Here is a 19,957-nt window from a genome sequence, read left to right as displayed (position 1 = left end):
CTGCAACTATGAAAACAGTGTGACTATAAACCAGAGGGCAGTGACAATGACAGTGAACTAGACTTAGGTAGTAGAGCCTCATCCACAAATACCTTATCACTATAAAATATTTAATAAATTACTTCTGAATACTCAAATGTAACTATTGCCTCAAATTATTCCCAATGCACTTATTCCCAAGTAGTAAGATGGGAAAGGGTGGTTCAGTAGATGTTAACTTTGGAACAACCACCCAAATAAAGGATTACCTAAAATTATATCATTTATTTTTGGTTAATTTAACTTTTTAAACTTAAACTTTATTATAACAGATTGGAGAAATATGGAATGAAATCTATGAAGAAATAAAATTAGAAAAGCTAAGACCAGTCACTACAGATAAAAAAATTTTGGAAGCTATTACAACAGCATCAGAAAATATTGGAAAGATGGTTGCTTCTCTTCAAAGTGAGATGATTGAGAGCCAAGCACACCAAGATGTGCAAAATGAACAAAAAGTATATGCAAAAGTAAGTCACATATACTTTTAAGGCAGAAGATAATTTCATTGTATAAGCTAGTTGACCAGAGGATATATTTGCCTGATTTGTGTTTCAGCACTTAGAGTTATTGTGTAGTTTTTTCTTATAGTTATTTTCAGTGTTCTTGTGAAATTTTTAAAGAAACCATGGAGTTAAGAGCCTGAGATTCAATTACTATATTCAGTATGAATTTATGGCATTGTAATTTGATTTCTACAGGCTTACATTTTAAAAAATAGACAACTGAGATACAGCTTTTGAAATGTCAGTTCCAAAAATTGTGGTCTATTTAAGGGTATACACTTGGCAAATTGTGTCTGATAGTGTATCTCTGTGACTGTACATTTAACCTCATTGGGAAAGTTGGCCCTCATCCATCCCTCTGTGATAGGCCCTTACTGGCATGCCAACCATAGGCATATCCATAAAGCTTCATCCTCATTTCAGTACCATAAAACTTACAATGAATGTTCTATCTAAAAATCCAGAGGTAAGCTGGCCTCTGACTTTAATCAGAAAAACCTTCCAGGAAAATATAAACCATCTCCTAAAGCTTTGTGTTCAGTCAGAAACTGAATACAACAGAAGTTTTGAACAAATAGGTTAAGTAGCTATTTAGCTTGTCTCCAGATACAAAGGTGATGCAGATTCCCCACTTCTGGTTGGTGACCCTTTATGATTACAATTAAATGTTTACAACTCTTTAAGGTGATTTCCAAAGTTTTCTATTGTCTGATCTTTCACATAGTCTATTAAACGTTTGTATCTACAGCCTAGTAGGAATTCTGTCTGCATCCACCTGTGAATTCTGCTCCATCTTAGACACCAATTTGCTTGAAAGTTTTAAGAGGTTTTATTGCATAGATGTTGCCATTTAAGTAATTTATTTCTCTTAAGCGGGAGAGCCCTCTTGGAAGTCCTGCTGCCTCATTAGTTCCGTAGAATGGCAGAACGTCTGCTGTGTGGACTAACAACTGTTGATTTGTTGGTTATTTTTGATGTGTTATCATGGCTTTGACCCCATTTATTTTTAAGTAGTTGTTTAATTAAATACTCTTAGGTTCATAATTCGTAAATTTAATAATATATGCTAAGGGCATGTGTCCTCTGATTATAATTTAGTAAATAGCCTGTTGAGAATTGTTTCTATAATTTAGAAGTAGCCTGCAGTTAGTGGTTACCTCCCTAGACTGCATCACCACAACCAACACGGCACTCTCACAAAACTGCTTGTGTTAAATTGCTACAGTCACAAATTAGTAGTTTTCCTGAAGTAACCTCGCGTAAACTATTATCAATGGCAGTAGGAATCTATTTTCTCCCGTGAATTTGCCGTTGGGTCATTTACTTAGCTTGTTCTGGATTATGATGTGTCTTCACAAGTGATAATCACATAAAGCAATCAGTCTTTGGAGAATGATTATTGTTATTTTATATTTTATATTTTTATAACAACAGTTTTATATTACGTTTCATGGAAAGCAGTTCAAACCTTAGCCACATAGTGAAGGAAGGATTTTTCCTCCATATTTAGACTTTTGCTGAACTCTGAATATTCTAATCCTCTGCTAGTCATTCTAAAATTTACATTGGCAAAATCTAGGTCTTCCTTCAAAGTAAGGGCTTTAAAAAAGCGCTTTGGTATTCTTCCATAGAAACTGGAATTCTTACTTATCTTTCTCATTTCAGATACAAGCCACACACAAGCAAAGAGAACTGGCTAGTAAATCATGGGAAAATTTCTTGGCCAGAACATCAAATGCTAAAACTTTAAAGGTAGGACTTTTAAAATCTTGTGATATCCACAACAAATAGTCAACTCAGACAAACAGACTTTTTCAGGAATATTCATTTGCCCCTTCTGCTGATCTTTTTTTTTTTTTTAATGTTTATTCATTTTTTTTTAGAGAGAGAGACAGAGCATGAGTGGGGGAGGAGCAGAGAGAGAGGGAGACACAGAATCCGAAGCAGGCTCCAGGCTCTGAGCTGTCAGCACAGAGCCTGATGCAGGGCTCAAACTCACAGACCACGAGATCATGACCTGAGCCGAAGTCAGACGCTTAACTGACTGAGCCCCCCAGGCACCCCTTCTGCTGACCTTTCTATAGAATACCAACACTGTTAGATCCTCACACGCAATGTAGCATAATAAGTGAAACTATGCATTTTCATATTACAGAAGACGCTACTTGGAGTTTTATTTGATCTAGCAATGGGAATCAAGGATGATTTCCTGGATTGCATAAAGGAGATAATAGTTAGCCAGCAATGAGCAGGAGAAATGTGCTCCTACTTTCCATTTTGAGTCTTCTTATTCATTGGTCATTTCTTTAAGAAGTAGAGTGAAGGACAGAAAAAATAATTGTCTGTACTCTCTCCCCTAAGGGTATTTCCCTTCCATGACCATCAAAAGTAACGTTATATTAAAGCTTAAATGAGAATTGAGAAGAAACATCCCTTTGGAAAAATGTGATAAGCTGTTTCAGGAATAAGTTAGAAACTAATCTAAAAAGTTTATAATGTTGAATGTTTACTTGAGATATGTGAGAAGCAGCAAGTATTTCCAAAACCTCCTTTTTCTGTTAATACTTTTGGATATACTTTTATGTAAACTTTTTTTATATATAAACTTTTCCCACTTTTTCCATTAATACTTTGGATATGCTTTTATGTAATGTTACAGTTCTTCCACTAGATATGAAATTGTTGAATGTTAAGTTAGGCCCTGAAAATAGTGAAACCACATTAAGGTAGCAAAACCAAAGTTAAGAACAAAAGCTCACTTGAGGTACCATGTCTCCCCCTTCTCAATAAAAATTCTTCCCAACTTATAAAACATCCTCACAACTATCTGTACTTTTAAGGAATAATTAATGAAAATCATCCCCTCATTTGTTTAAGAATGCAGATCATTTGTTACCTTGAATTTCACCTGTGGCAGTGCTTCAACTATTGAGTTTAACTATAGGTGCAACAGGGGCACCAGGGTGGCTCAGTGATTAAGTGTCCAACTCTTGATTTTGGCTCAGGTCATGATCTCGCAGTACATGGGTTTGAGCCCCACATTAGGCTCTGTGCTGGTAGGGCAGAGCCTGCTTGGGATTCTCTCTTCCTCTCTTTCTGCCCCTCCATGGTTCTTGTGTGTGCATGCTCGCTTGCTCGCTCTCTCTCTCTCTGTCTCTCCCCACCGCTCAAAAATAAATAAATAAACTTAAAAATTTTTTAATATAAGTGCAACAAATTATACAATTTATATTATTCTGTTTGCAGCATTTAAGTGTTCTGATTAGTTTAATTTATGAAAAATATTTTGAAAATATGCATCACCCAAGTTAGTAGCTTATTAAATTATGTGCTAAAAATTGAACATGATTTCCTTAGGACCGCTTTATTCCTTGGTCATATATGACTGGTACCTCTGGAAATTTCAGTAATGGTTTTAGGTGACTGGTGTCTTCTGCATTGTATAAAAGATATAACTTACTAATAATGATCTTTTTAGCCTAAGTGAGTAAGTGTAGGTTACAGGGCTACTTAATGAACAGTCTAAGTATAAGCCAGGCACAATTAAATGTACTTCATATACTTCATTCTAAGTACAATAGTTAATGCTTTAATAGAAATTAATACTACTTTCTTTCTAATTTAAAAATCTTCAGAAGGCAAAGAGGCTTCAGGAAAAAGCTATAGAATCCTCTAGATACAGTGGGCAACCTCCAAATGCAATATTTCATAGGACAGATATTAAAGGCCTTAACACAACGGTAAGGGTTTTTGCTTCACGACTTTTCTTAGTAGATACTGAATTTAGTCTCCATAGAATGTTATTTCCATGGGGTTTTGTCTCATATTTGTTCTTTTCACTGGTCACATTTCCCATAGTTAAGGCATATTTATCTCTAAAGTACCTCCACTCTCACCCAGTACTGGTTTAGACCAGATCAGCCTTCCAGGATTTCCAAAAAACTGCTATAATTTGGTATCTTTTCCAAAGTCAGCTAAAGGATGAATGGGTTTCTCTCTTATTGGGAAATTTTGCAAATGAACTCTTAGATATATACCTTTTGCTTTTCCAGGTGCCTTCTGGTCGGGTAGTAACAGTGGAAAGCACTCCTGCCCGATTACTGGGAGGACCTCTGGCTGATACAGACATTGCTCTTAAAAAACTGCCTATTCGAGGAGGAGCCTTACAAAGGGTGAGAGCAGCCAAAACTGTGAATGAGCCAAAGAAGATCGCTCCTACATAAGACAGTATACAGACTGTCTGAAATAAAGTCTGTTTATTTTAGTTAAATACACGTTTATTTATAATTATAAAGCAAATATTTTGGAATATTTTTGTAGGAAATACTAAGAAAAAATAAAAGTTAGCACACAATTTATTTGTACTGAAAATATCAACATTTGGCATCAGAAGAGCTGTCATCAATTTCTTTTGAAAGATTGCTAATTCTCTTAATTGTAAAACATATAGTATCAGTTAAAACTCCTTTGGTTGCATGACTACTCCATCTGGTTTAAGCCAATAAAAACTTTTACAGGCACTCTGTAGCTATCAAATCTAGGAGTAAATAAGACTGCAGGCATTGTTGGATCCAGGGACTAAAGCTCTGAGTAGAATCTCCTTCCCTAGCAGCTACTGCATTATATTTTCCCAAATTGATACCCAGTACAGAAAAATACATGCCTGTCTCTCCACAATGTCTGCAACTGCCTCCACATGTTGGGACCCTTGATTGGTCACATGCCCACTGAGCCATCCACCATGACTTTAGCCAGATCTAAGTACTGCCTACTCCCAGAGCCAGAAGCAGGCCAACTCCAAACAAAATATAGAGATGGACTGGAAAATCAGGATATTGTTATCATATGTACACGTAAGTACTGGGCAGAAAAAACATTTGCAACAATTTGTTGGTCAAAGTAAAATAAATTATGTCTGTTATAAAAAGCAAGTGTTATTCATGAGCTAAACAATAAAAATAAAAATACAGATGGTTTTACTCTTAATATATAAATATGCAAAGTTAATTCTAATGCTATTTTCTTCTTTAATGGGGAAGGGAAGGGGAGAGTTGGGAAGTGTTTTCCCTCCTTTGGTGGTGGAGATATCTTTCCAAAAAACAGGAGATAGATGCCTTAATGCTGGATGTGGAACAGAGTGTCCATGTATGTATGCAATTATGAGGTTTTCATAGACTGTCTCCATTCCCATCAACTCCAGGGAAGCCACAAAGTTGAATTCATGTCCAGGATATGGAGAGACAAGAACCTGTTTTCTTTAATAGGAAAATATGCTGGTATTTGAGTCTAGATTCTAGGCCCATAGGCACACTCAGCAATATACTGGTAATTGTGTAGCAACTGGTTCTTCAAGAGGAAATAGCCCTTATTTGTAGTGTTTGCCAATTTGCATGGTGTAAATACTCCCACTGTGACCAGTTACAAGCTACCAACACGATGCTACTGAATCCAAAGTTGGGAAGACCTGCATAGAGTCCATGTTATCAAATAAGAGAAGGCTCCATCACCCCACTGGACCCACCTCCTCCAACTTCCTCCTCCCTTCTCCTCCTCTTACCTCATCTCACATTCCACCAGAAACTTTCCATTATCCCCATCTGTGAAGGTAGTGGCATCTGCAAAAAGGGGAGAAAGTGCAACGTTTTTCATGTTCTAATTAAAATGAGTTGACAGTATACCATTGGCCAGCAGCTTCTAATCCTGGCCCAGCTGCCTATTCTCCTTGTGGCCCACAAGAATAGATAACATGCATCAGCTTACCATGCAGCTTTGTCTCTCCCTAATCCTTTTCTTTATTACCACCACCACCAAGATATTAGAAATCATAATTTGTTCTTCTTCTTGACAGGAAGCCCTAAGCACAGAGAGTCCATGAAAGAGTAGTTACTGGGTCAAGAAAAGATGTGGATAAGAACACGCAATGATGAGATGTCCATACAAAAAAGCAACAGATACACCTCAAGTATGTCAGATACACACACAATCAAAATGAAGTGTTCATGGCTAAGAACAACAAATCTTGCCTCATTTTGTAGACTATATGCTTCTTCCTCAGATGCTAAGCTCCCTAAGCACAAGGTAGAAACTACATTTCATTCATTATTGAAACCAACACTTCAGTAAATAAATCATTAAATCAGTGTAATGGTGGCCCCAGCTCCTGACAGCCTTTCCCTTGAGCTCTGCAAATGCAGCAAAGTTCTGAGCTCAAAAGGAAGATTCAGCCAACAAAATACAGGTAATGCTAAACACAGATATATTAAGGTAGTTCACATGTATTTACTCTATAACAGTGATAGACTTTATCCAAAATGAATTTTAAGTATTTAAGACATAAATACTATTACATTAACTGATTACACAATGTGTAGAAATAGAATTGATATTACTTGGTTGAATATAATTTTTTGTATCTAGTACAATGCGATATCTCCAAACTGATTAGGACAGACTACAAAGTAGTCTGTGATATCGCTGGACCTTTCCCCTCTGCTGTGTAGATCTTACCCATCAGGAAGAGGAAAGGTAAAATAGGGCAGGTTGTTACCTAGCAGCCAATTAACAGCTAAATAAATGTAGGTGGATGGAGGATAGTGTTGCTTCATACAGACACTTAACCTTGGTAGACAGATGTGCATTGTGTTTGCATATTACAATTCCAGCCACCTTTGTAGTAAGCAAGTGAACCAGTATGACAATGTCACTAACTATAATAGGTCTCTGTCTCTCCTCACATCCTGTGCTCCTACACCAATCTTGAGCCCTCTAGTCCATCCAGCCTGGCTGAAAGGCAGACAATATATTTTCTTCCATGAGTCAGTTGAGACAAAATTTCAAGCTCTCAAACTGAAACTTTTGCTAATAAACTAAATTCAAAGAGAGTCAAAAGAATAAAAATGGAGTTTAGTGAATACAGATGAAATGGTTTCAACATGCTTCAATAATGAGATTTTTACCACATGAGGGAGCTCATCCCATGGTTAAACTCTATTAGCCAGTTCTTGCTTATATTGGATGAAAACCAGTGAATAATTAGGTGAATAACTCATCTCTTCCTCTGTCTTCTGGAGCACAAGATATGTTTCATATCACAGGAAAAAAACTATTGTGTTCAGCCTAAGTCTTTTCCGGTCAAATATCTATTTTCTGTAATCATTCCTCTTTTTTTTAATGTTTATTTTTGGAGAGATAGACAGAGTGTGAGCAGGCAGAGAGAGAGGGAGACACAGAATCCGAAGTAGGCTCCAGGCTGTAAGCTGCTCTAAGCTGTCAGCATAGAGCTTGACATGGGGCTCAAACCCATAAACCATAAGATCAAGACCTGAGCCAAAGTTGGATGCTTAACCGACTGAGCCACCTAGGTGCCCCTTCTGTAATCATTCTTATCTAATCATTCCAGACTTTATGAATCTGGCTAGCCCCTTCTGAAGTGCCACCATTTATTAATTTTCCTTTAAACTGTGACCAGACAAACTAAACAAAGATTTCCAGGTGTTGTAGGTCCCATGGAGGTTATAATGGAAACAGTATTCCTCATTTTTACATACTTTCTGCCAACAGAACCTAAGCTTACATTAGTTTCATTAGCAGTTATGTTTCATAGTTGCTTATATTGAGTTTACAGTCAAAGATGCTTTCTGAGAAAGAGAAAAGCAGCCCCTGACAGTCAGGAATTGGCCTGGTACTATCAGGTCAAAATTCTATAGATACACCTAGTGCCTAGATATTGATTTCTGATAATATTCTCCAATAAAAGAAACCAGGGCTCCTTGGAGAAATGGCTGGTTCTGGGGATGGGGCAGAAATACACAAGATGAGTCTGGAACATCCTATAGAGCTCCCAATGACCAAAGATGGAACAATTTCAGCAACAAAATAAGTAATGTAGTAGTATTGGATTATAACCCAAAGTATAAATAAATGCCTGTTAAGTTCCTACTGATATGATGACGAATGATATGATAAATGGTGAAAGAAAAGGAATGAAGGAAGAAGAAGGGGGGGGGGGAGTGAGGGCAGACAAATCTCCCATATAAATTATCTACAGATAATTTATGTAGATATTCCCTCCTTCAGCATGTGGAACATAACTTCCCATTCTCTTACATGTGGGTTATACTTAGTGACTTGCTTCCAAAGAATACAATATAGAAACAGAAGAGAAAGTAACATGATAGCGGAGAAACCTGGGATACACTACCTTAGCCAAGGTTAAACATCATCAGTGATAACTTATGTTGATAGCATATACCCTTGATCTGAAGTACTGAGAACAGTACTTTATTTTTGTGGTCTTCACCCAAAAAACCTATAAATTCAGTCTAACTGTAAGAAAAACAATCAAGCAAACCCAAATTGGATATTCTGTAACATACCTTATCAGCACTCAAAACTGTCAAGGTCATTGAATGAAAACACCTTCTTCGAGCCTAAGGAGACATGATACCTTAATATATTATGGAGTCCTGGATGGGATCCTGGAACAGAAAAAGGATATCAGGGAAAAACTAGTGAAATCCAAATAAAATATGAAGTTTGGTTAATAATGTATCAGTAATGGACCATTAGTTATGACAAATATACCATACTAATGTAAAAAGTTAACAATAGGAAAAAAATAGGTGAGGAGTATACAAGATCTCTGGATTATCCTTGCAACTTTTCTGCAAACTTAAAACTATTCTAAAATAAAGTTTATTTAAAGTTTAAAAAAATGATCTTTTAGATGATCTAGTCAGATGATTTTGAACAGGGCAAAAGAGAAATACATATTGTCCCCCACTCAATCACATTTGACCACCATTTCTCTTTTTTTAACTTACATTTTCATATCATAAAATTGTTTTTGAATTAGTGTATTAGTTCCTACTGTACCTTTCTCCCACTGCAATGGCAGCTCTGTGAGTCAAGGATTATTCAGCAGTATACCTACAAGCTCAATACGTTTTTGTGAATGAACGATGAAAACATAATAATATATCTTTCTATATAAAAATGGCATGATTTGTGCCAAAAATTGCTGGGGAGGGAGGGGATTTTTAACAGAACATGGTATCTAAGTACCAGCAAAAAGACTTAAGATGAACTGCTCTAAAACCAGACTGCCCGTTTTGGCAAATGTCCTTTTTACTATTTTTAATAATCCAATGTAGCCTGTTAATTCAGTTAGGTGATCTAGGAAGCCATTTTCAATTAACCTATTTTGGATAGCTAACAATTAATTTTATTAACACTGAAAAGTTAATTGCTGCAATAAAAATTTGTATGACAACTATGATTGATAACTAGTTGAACAATTTTTTAGGCTAAAATTATCTGGTTTTGCTTTATGACATTGAATTTTTGAGCTTCAATCATTTGCCCAAAGGTTGTAAAAGAGAGATATCCTCTAAGGAAAGTCATGACCCTATGCCTCCACCTGCCGGAAATGAATTAGGCAGTTTTTTATGTATCTTTCTGTCATCTGAGCATAAAACCTACCCTCCAACCAGCTAATTTGATGAGCTTAGGGATCTGTCCTTAATTGGCAAGATAAAATATTTTCAATATAGGAATTTATTAGACTGACAACCTTATATTATCTAAAACCTCATTATACAAAACTCAGTTATATGAAATAATTTTTATAAAATAATACTTGAAAGCCATGCAAACCATTTATTCTTTAATATTGGAGATTCTTAACCTGGGGTTCATGGACCCCTCCCCCCAAAATCATACACAAAATGATGACACTGTGTACATAAAACTCCTTGTTAAAGTGTCTATAGCTTCATCAGAATTTCAAAGTGATCCATAACTCAACGAATGTCAGCCCCCACTCCACCATTTAATGTTTATTCTTGGATCAAGTCAAATCATTGGACAGTTGCCCATTTGTTCAGTATTATTTTTGCTACTTTTAAAATTATTTATATTTAATTGAGTTTGGGTGTGCTGACATCAGCTTGCATTGAAGGGAATCTGTCATTGCCAGGATACTTGAAAACACGGTGCTGTATCCCGTGGTAGCCATTATGAAAACCTGTGATCTTTATTGGTGTTTAGTCCTAGCAAAGGCTGGGCTTCTCCTAAACATGTTGTTTGGTTTTTCTTATCAACAGAGTGAGGGCACCTGTGTGGCTCAGTCAGTTAAGCATCCCACTTTTGATGTTAGCTCAGATCCTGATCTCAGTTCCTGAGTCAAGCTCCATGTAGGACTCTGTGCTAACAGTGTGGAGCCTGCTTGGGATTCTCTCCTCCTCTCTCTCCCTCTCAAAATGAATAAACATTAAAAAAAAAAAAACTTTTTAAGTGTGAATCTTGAAAATGCTCATGAGTCCTTCACCTTTAGAAGTAGAAAACTCAGACCAAACTTACAGCTACCTTTTTATTAAAGGTATAGGCTTTTATAACATGCATTTAAAAGTATTCATCCAAAATACAACTACATATTATTAGTTTCCTGTCTTTATTTCCCATCATCGAAATTTCCTCATCCACTTCATGTTATCCTATTGTTTGTTATATATTTTTAAAGCTTCACATCCTCTTTGGAATAAGATGTGAGATGTATGTAGGAAATACATTTAAAAAGAAAAACTGAGCTAGTACCTAAAAACCAAAATTCTACCAAACTTCACTTTACTAAAATGAAGTTTCTTACTACCTTTTTTTTTTTTTAATTAAGCCAATAAAAGTGAGAACGTAAAAATTTTAGTCCTTAATGCATAGAAAAACACTTTAATATATAGGATGGCTTGGAGATGAAATGCACATTTCAGAAGCCACTCAGTACATGACATCAAAATCAAATATTACTTTTTAGGACAATACTGGCATTTATTTTGGCACAATTTAAAGTCAATATTACGGGGCGCCTGGGTGGCGCAGTCGGTTAAGCGTCCGACTTCAGCCAGGTCACGATCTCGCGGTCCGTGAGTTCGAGCCCCGCGTCAGGCTCTGGGCTGATGGCTCGGAGCCTGGAGCCTGTTTCCAACTCTGTGTCTCCCTCTCTCTCTGCCCCTCCCCCATTCATGCTCTGTCTCTCTCTGTCCCAAAAATAAATAAAAAACGTTGAAAAAAAAAAAAGTCAATATTACGTATAAGATACCTTAAAAAATTAGTTACAGCATTACTCCCTCAACTATTATATTTAATAATATATTGCATTTGCATTTTAAATGTTTTCTTTAAAGATGCTTTACAGAGATGCCTTCCAAATAAAAAAAAAGTATTGACAAATTACCTGAAAAGATGGAAATGTTAATTCAATAGCCATAAAGCACTTACACATCACATCAACAAAAATACAACTTTCATAAATATTAAAGAACTAGAAATAACAATTTTGATAAATACTATAAGAAATATTTGACTTCAGAAATACTGACAGAATTAAACCTTCAGGTTGATGTCACTTTGCTTGAAGTATTTTCCATGTTCTCTATCTTCTATGTAAAACTCATGTTTTGTAAAATCCAGTCCTATAATATTAGAGAGGAGAAATTGTTAATACTCACTATAAAATGACTTTTAAGATTTCATCCTTTTAAATAACCCTATTGAAAAACTTAATTTAAAAAGCCTAATTATATGTCCTATCTTTAAAATTTCTTCAATAAATGCCATATGAATAATTATGATGTTAAACAGATTTCTCATGAACTATTTGTGGGAAAAAATAAGGTAATAATTTTAATGATCTACCAAATGTATTATATCTCAAGATCATTTAGATCATGTGTCTGTACATCAGAGCTCCTGAGGTTTCTAAATAATATAAAATCAGTAAAAATGAAAATCAAAGTCAATCATTAGGAAAAAATAAGGCAAATTTGCTAGCTTATTGGCAAAAATGATTAAATGTTGAATTTTTAAGAAGGCTGAACTGCTGGGGGCACCTGGGTGGCTCAGTCGGTTAAGCGTCCAACTTCGGCTCAGGTCATGATATGGTAGGTGAGTTAGAGCCCCATGTGGGGCTCTGTGCTGACAGCATGGAGCCTGCTTAGGATTCTCTCTCTCCCTCTGTCTCTTTCTCTCTCTCTCTCTCAAAATAAAAACTCAAAAAAATAAAGAAAACTAAACTTCTATTCTCTTAAGTATACATTTAAATTACCTCCTGTTCTGCGGAAAATTATACTTGGGAGGCATCACCTGTCTTCTGCCCATTCCATGAGATCGTGAGAGCAAGCAGTCTATATACATGTCCCAAAAATCCTGAGCTATGCTTAAGAAGACATTATAATGTCTAGGCCGCTGGGATTTTTGCAAAAACAACATGAAATTCCAGAAAGCGTCCACATTGTGCTGTATCTTGAGTTCCTTGAGATCTATCAATGTCAAAGAGCAAGAATTCCAGCATTGGAAATCAATATCTTCTGTGATGCCTGGGCTGATACTGGCAAGCACCCCCTTTTGAAATTCAAAGTCAGCATTAATCAGATTGATCAGCATCATGCAGCCCAGTGGTAGGCAGAACCGTCCTCTTGTGGCAAAACCCATATTCTATAGAGAAAAAAAAAATGAGGGAATATATTTTTAAGTTAAAAAGACAATTACTCAATTATTCAATTATTCAATGATCTATTTAAACCTAAAATTTTACAAAGACATATGTGTTTTTGATCAAGCCAAATTTGTCTACTATGTATTTGTTGATTTTCCTCTAAGTTGGTGACTCTCAAACCTTGTTTTGAAAAGATACAGTTACAATCTGTTTACCAATGTTCTGATAAAGTCTTCAGCAGCCACTGAAATGCAATACTTGTTTTTGAAGATGTGATGGATTCATTTCATCACAGACTTTTAGAGCTGAAAGAAATCTTTGTTTTAAATTTTTTTAATGTTTATTTATTTTAGAAAGAGAGACACAGAACAAGCAGGGGAGGGGCAGAGAGAGAGGGAGACACAGAATCTTAAGTAGGCTCCAGGCTCAGAGCTGTCAGCACAGAGCCCGATGTGGGGCTCGAACTCACGAGCCGTGAGATCATGACCTGAGTTGAAGCTGGATGCTTAACTGAGTAAGCCACCCAGACACCCCTGAAAGAAATCTTTAAAAACATATGCTCCAACCTTTACAAATTAGAAAAATTCTCAACTGATATGGCTATGCACATTCTCAGGTCTCCTGTGTCCATATCTAAGACTCCTACCACAACACATTCCAACTAAGTGAATCAGAACAGGCTATTCCATGTGTAACCATGAGAAAAAGGTGTTTTTTCCCCTAAATTTTAAATGTAACCAATCTATTAACCCAAGTGGTGTTGGATGTTCGAGCACCATTTAAAGTTTCAAAGTTACTGACACTTCTTCCATTTCTATTCATTGAAAAATATTTGTTACGCACTGATGTCTGGTGGGTCCCTGGCTACTCTCAGGTTGTTCAGGATCTGTTTGCAGAAGATTAAACAGACATACCTTTAGGAGCAGGAAGACAATAAAGGTGATATGAGCTAATATGACATAGTATAGGGCCAATGACATTCAGCAAAATCTTGCCATTTTCTAATGGTCTTTGCCCAAGTTTCCCTGCCAAATCATCACTCAGTAAACTGGCTACATGAGTGGACATCAAGGACAAAATTGGCTTTGAACTGCTACAGAGCTGGCATTGGAAAAGTCCCTGACACAACCTTGACAGCCATGGCCGAGGAGTGGAGAGGGGGGACAAATCCAGAAGACTCACCACCTCCTTACCCATATACCACCGTCTGACATCTCCTCCAAAATAATTTAGGGTAAAGAGACAAAAGAAAAAAAAACAAAACAAAAAACTTTGCTTATTCAGGTCTTTTCACATCGTCAAAATCTTTGCAGATTCCCAAACTGAGCTGGCAGTGTCAAATGTATGATAGAAGTTCTAAAAGGAAATGACTGGCTGGGGGCCTGAGAATTTTCTTCACGAGAATTTCAGGTTACACTCCCGACCAGTGCCCTCCTCCAGGTAGGGTCATCTGGACTCGCTCGGAAGAGGGAGCCCGAGCTGAAATGGAGTACCTCTTGTCTGCGCCGAGGCGCGCGTCCAGCGCGGTGCTCTGTGCGCGCCGAGCTCACTCGAAGGTTGCAGGCGGCTCCTGCCAGGTAGGGACAAGAGGACTCAGAAGGCTCCAGACGACCCCCGGCCCTCCCGGCTCTCACCCCCTGCCCAACCAGGTCCCACCCCAGTGGCAGGCGAAAGGCGGGAAGCTGCCCTCCACGCGATCCTCTACGCGCGCCGCGAGCACCTCAAACTCGCCCAGCTGAAGTGTGTCCGCAGTTCGATGCTCCGGGGCTGGAAGGCTCTGGCTCGCCGATGGCGGCGCTGCGGGCTGTGTTGCGGCCTCGCGAGTGGCGCCCTAGTCAGCGCGCAGCCCGAAACCACGCTCCTTTTCTAGGGAAAGAGTGAGGGGGCAGAGAGTGGGTGGTCACGCTGCCGAGACCCAGCTCTCATCTTGCCCACCTTCCCACACTGGGCACCCACTGGACCCGCCACTCCCTGCCCTCTGTTGGTGCTCCTGTCATACCCTCCTCCCAATTTTGAAATTACAGTTGCTCAGGTCTTCCTCGCCCTCCCCCCTCCCTTCTACCTTTCTGCCTTTGAGAAAATCCATCACAGCAGTCAGTCCACTATATATTCCAGCTGTCTCCTCCCTGCACCCACCCAGCCTTCTCACCCTATTCTCCTATCCAGAGAAAAACTTTCATAAGGCTATGGACCCTATTGAAATGAACCTCCTTGATGAGTTCTAACCTCTAGCGAAGCACCATTTAAATTATTAATAGTAACACATACACATTGCAACGTATCTTCCCCTCTACCTAAATACACAGTGTTTAATTTTGAGAAGATAGTTTTCTTTAGTCTTTGGTAGAATGAAGACTTTGGGCAAGTCCCTTAAATATCTGTATATTGTGCATCAATCTCAGCCTTGACACATCGTTTGGACTATATGTTTAAGTCTGACTTCTATCCCCAAATCCCAAAAGCAATCATCACATGGAGCTGTAAGGGAAACCAACCCAAAGCTAGTTGTCTTAACCCAACTTACCCTTAAGCAGGTCACCCTTTCCTCACTGGTTCTTGAGCTGGGATGGTTAAGATTATGGGCCAAACTCAACAGCCAATTTCCCAGCAGTTGTCTTCCCTAAAGCTCACTTCTCCCAACTCTACCATTATACAAAAAGCTGCACTCTGCCTTCCTCATTATATGAGTGCAGCCATCATTATTAGTCTTGCCCTGGCAATACCCTTCCATGTCCCTTCCATCTCTAGGACTAGCTCCTGTACAAAACAGAACTGCAAAGTGAGTCATTTACTCTGATTAGGTAGAACACACACAAATCCATCTCATACCAGATTTTCTTCAGCTCTAGGTTTCCAGGCATTTCAGTCCACTATTAACCATGGCCTCTTAAAGTTAGCAGAGACATTAAAAGTTACCTAATCCAACATTCAGCATTCTATCTGAAGTTTAAACCCTGCACTCTCCCAAAGAATTCTTCACCCACCAAAGCTGTTGTCCAATTTGACTGGGCCTTGGGCATTCCACTCCTATATACTAAGGATATAAACCATCAATTCACAGAAGAGTAATACCCCAAATCCAGCATATATGAGAAAAGATGCTCACATTCAAGGAGATAATGCATTGTTTTCTCTCATTAAAGTTTAACAAAAATTGAAGCATTTGATATTATACAATGTTAGCAAATGTTTAAGCAAATGAATATTTTCATATACTTTTGAGAAGAGTGTCAGCTAGTAAGTATAAGCACCATAGAAGAAAACTGGCATAATTTCTTTAACCTGAAAATGATCCAGAAATTCTGCTCTTGGTTCTACCCTCAAGTCAATGAAAAAACATATCTACAATGTGACTGATTTCTCTCCAGGGTCCACTGCTACATTATAAATAGAAACTCCCTAAATGATGATAAATGTACTTTTTAAATTATTGTTGAGTAATCAAGAAAGTGAAATCTCCAAGGAAAGAAGAAGGGAATAGAAGAGAAAGAAGAATCAAAGGGTAAGGAAAAGAAAGCAGAGGAGAAAAAAAAAAGAGGAGGATTAGAAAAGTGAGACATAGTAAATTTGGAATTTGTCAATAAATATGTATGGTGAAAGGTAAGATATAGATATTGAATTACACTTTGTAAAGTTGTTAAATATGTATGTAAAATTTCTTTGGTAGTTTCTAAATGACAGAAATAAAGAACAAAGCTTTTGAACAGGTGGAAAGTAAAAACTGAATATGAAAAAAGATTGATTTGTGAGCAGTATAGGCAGTCTTCCTCTGTACTTTGCTGTAGGCTACATTTTTGTCCTTTGAGTCATCTAGGGTTGACTGACTTTTCTCCCAACTCTAACATGACCCACTGTTACAGTGAGCAGGCCACTGCAGGCCCTTCCTCCTGGAGAATCCAGAGAAGTTCCAGAAGCAGAAGACAGCTCTGCTAGCCTACAAAGGAGTAGTATCACCTCAGCCATGAAGCCTATTGTTGAACCTCTACCTCTTAGGTGTGGTGCTGACTCTGCTCTCCATCTTTATTAGACTGAGGGAGTCCCTGGGGGCTTACTGGAGAACCTATTTCCTGGAAGCTCCTGGACCACCAGAGGTCAACTAGCTAGCACACAGCCCCAAGCGCCTTCCAGAGGTGTGGGGTGTGGATAAGACCTCCCTCCACCAGCTATAACCTTGTAACACTGACCTAAGCATATCCATCCAGGTGTCAAATGGCTGGAAAGGCAAGATGAGAGTATCAGTGTTATCAGAATTATTAATGGGTCCTTGAAGGGCCTCTCTCTCTGGATGCTCCTTGTCCGGGATAAAGAGCCTTTTTAATACATAGGTGTGAGTGTGTTGCCTATAACTGTGGGATGGAGTGATGTCACTCTTCTCCCTGGGTTCTGCTGTAAGATTTGCTGCCCTTGGCAACATGGCTCTGACATCTCTTAGATGGCGGTTTGTGCTTCACATTCAGCTTTTGGGAGATGGTGTCATTTTCATCATCGTTTCCTCAACATCTGCCAAGAGTTCCTTTGGACTTGGGTAACTTATGGTCATCTTATTTGGTGTTCAGCCTCTCTTCCATGAGAGCTTGTCTATGTGCAGATAACAGTTGAAGCAGTGGGTGGGTTGGCTATAGGGAGGGGGATGAGGGAGTAGTCAGTGTCCAAGTCTCATTGTTTCACATGTTAAAGTCCCTTCTTCAACATAGTGTGTATGTTCATACATTGGTCTGAAGGGGACAGTGGGATGGTTAAGCCAGCTCAGGACATAGCATTATGGCCACCATGTAGCTTAAATGAATTTTTCTAATGAAATAAAGTTGAATATATATTTTTTAAAAAGAAACAAAAACAGGTTAACAAATAGGAACTCAAGAAAGCAAGAATAGAGGTGAAAGAAAGCATAGAAAAAATGACAAGTAGAAAGTACATTTAAAATGGAAGAACTAAATCAATAATCACAATAAACATATATGGTCTGAATTTGTCGATTAAAAGAGGGAAGATGTGGGGTGCCTGGGTGGTTCAGTCGGTTGAGCGTCTGACTTCGACTCAGGTCATGATCTCGCAGTTTGTGAGTTCAATCCCCGCGTCGGGCTCTGTGCTGACAGCTCAGAGCCTGGAGCCTGATTCTGTCTCTTCAGATTCTGTTTCTCCCTCTCTCTCTGCGCCTCCCTCGCTCATGCTCTGTCTCTCTCTCTCTCTGTCAAAAATAAATAAAAAAACATTGAAAAAAAAAAGAGGGACTCACGGGTAATTAAATAGGGTGCTATTGCCTCAGAAATAGATAAATCGACAATGGAATAGGTTAAAGAGCCTGGAGACAGACCTACACATTTATGGAGACTGTGTATGTGATAAAATCAATATAGTAGATCTGTAGGAAAACAGTGGTTTCTTCAATAAATAAGGCTAGGACAATTGGTTATCCATTTGGAGAAAATAAAAGTGGATTTCTACCTCATACTATCACAAAAATCAATCACAGGTAAATTAAGAATTTAAATGTGAAAACAAAGCATTACAACTTTAAGAAGAAATTCAGCAGACTATCTTTCTGATCTTGAGTTTGGTAAGAATTTCTTACACAAAATACAAGTAGTGCCAACCATAAAAATTACTATATTTAACTACATTTAAATTAGTGTTCTGTTAATCACAAGACATCATAAGTAAAAATAAAAAATAACTGTAATCTGGGAGACAATAATTACAGTACACAAAACCACAAACAGATTACAATTAGGATCCAAGAGTTTTCCATGGAATCAACAAGAAAAGCACAGATACCATAATAGAAAACTCAGCAAAAGGCTTAAAGAGCCATTTTATAAATAAAGCATAATGAATGAATACATAAACATATTCATAACCTTACTACAAGCAGAAAGTGTAAATTAAGACCACAATCATATATGAACTAATACCTTTCAGGCTGCAAAAATAAAGAAGTCTAGCAATATCCAAGTATTGGTAAGCATGTAAAGTATATTAGTCAGGGTCCTCCAGAGAAACATAGAAAAAATATATATATGACTTTATATATTTAAAGAGATTTATTACAAGGAATTAGCTCATGTGATTATGGAGGCTCAGACATCTCATGATCTGCCTTCTATAAGCTGATGATCCAGGAAATCTGATGGTGTAGTTTCGGTCCAAGTCCAAAGACCTGAGAACCAGGAGAGTCAACAGGACTAAGTCCCAATCCAAGGGAAAGAAAAAAAACCAATATCCCACCTCAATAAGTCAGGCAATTCTCTCTCCCTCTGCCTTTTTGTTCTATTTAGACCCCCAAGAGATTGGATGATGCCCACCCACATGGAAGAAGGCAACCAACCTTCTTTGCTCAGTTTACCAATTCAAAAGCTCATCTCATCCAAGAACACTCTAATAGATTCACACAGAAATTCCATGTAACCAAATATCTGGGTACCCAGTGTCCCAGTCAAATTTACTCATATAATTAACCATCACATGAAGCAACAGGCACTGTCACACAGCTAAGAAAGCATGAATTGATTTGATTAGTCTAGAACACAAGTTGGCACTATCTTGTAATTTGAACAAGCACATAACGTGCAAGATGTCTTTTCACTCCAGGAGTGAGTGAGTGTGTGTGTGTGTGTATTTAATTTTTTAATATTTATTTATTTTTGAGAGACAGAGAAAGGCAAAGCACATGCAGGGAAGGTCAGAGAGAGACAGAGACACAGAATCCAAAGCAGGCTCTAGGCTCTGAGCTGTCAGCACAGAGCCCAATATGGGGCTTAAACCCACAAACCGTAAGATTATGACCTGGGCTGAAGTTGGATGCTCAACTGACTGAGCCACCTAGGCACCCCTTCAGGAATATATCTTGAAGAAATTCTTGCATGTGGGTACCAAGAGACATACACTAGAATGGAATATTCTTAGCAACACTGTTCATAAAAGCAAA

The 19,957-nt window shown here is 37.9% G+C and overlaps 2 protein-coding genes across 9 annotated transcripts in view; one reads left to right on the top strand and one right to left on the bottom strand.

Annotated features, from left to right (window-relative positions):
- Nucleotides 1–5,531, top strand: part of CFAP69 (cilia and flagella associated protein 69) — a 62,642-nt gene extending 57,111 nt beyond the window's left edge. For all 4 annotated transcript variants that reach the window (XM_058725153.1, XM_058725151.1, XM_058725150.1 and 1 more), the window contains 4 exons: nucleotides 312–509; nucleotides 2,211–2,297; nucleotides 4,181–4,285; nucleotides 4,598–5,531. In XM_058725153.1, the coding sequence (XP_058581136.1) occupies nucleotides 312–509; nucleotides 2,211–2,297; nucleotides 4,181–4,285; nucleotides 4,598–4,768 (561 nt within the window). In that variant the 3' untranslated portion in view covers nucleotides 4,769–5,531. The remainder of the gene's footprint in view (nucleotides 1–311; nucleotides 510–2,210; nucleotides 2,298–4,180; nucleotides 4,286–4,597) is intronic.
- FAM237B (family with sequence similarity 237 member B) overlaps nucleotides 1–19,957 on the bottom strand; it is a 97,747-nt gene that overhangs the window by 56,211 nt on the left and 21,579 nt on the right. For 3 of the 5 annotated variants that reach the window (XR_009260499.1, XR_009260497.1, XR_009260498.1), the window contains exons 3-8: nucleotides 14,753–14,898; nucleotides 14,526–14,602; nucleotides 11,918–12,010; nucleotides 8,921–9,022; nucleotides 6,306–6,399; nucleotides 6,103–6,160 (exon numbers count right to left, since the gene is read on the bottom strand). Coding sequence is in view for 1 of the 5 variants with exons in the window: in XM_058725167.1 (XP_058581150.1) it covers nucleotides 12,639–13,028 (390 nt within the window). In the remaining 4 variants the exon portion in view is untranslated. Of the gene's footprint in view, nucleotides 1–6,102; nucleotides 6,161–6,305; nucleotides 6,400–8,920; nucleotides 9,023–11,917; nucleotides 12,011–12,638; nucleotides 13,032–14,525; nucleotides 14,603–14,752; nucleotides 14,899–19,957 lie in introns of those variants that run through there. The other 2 variants (XR_009260500.1, XM_058725167.1) reach the window with 2 other exon arrangements.

Source organism: Neofelis nebulosa, chromosome 4 (genome assembly GCF_028018385.1).
Source record: "Neofelis nebulosa isolate mNeoNeb1 chromosome 4, mNeoNeb1.pri, whole genome shotgun sequence".
Taxonomy (NCBI): Eukaryota; Metazoa; Chordata; class Mammalia; order Carnivora; family Felidae; genus Neofelis; species Neofelis nebulosa.
Note: the sequence above shows the minus strand (reverse complement) of the source record. Positions and strands in the feature narration are given on the sequence as shown.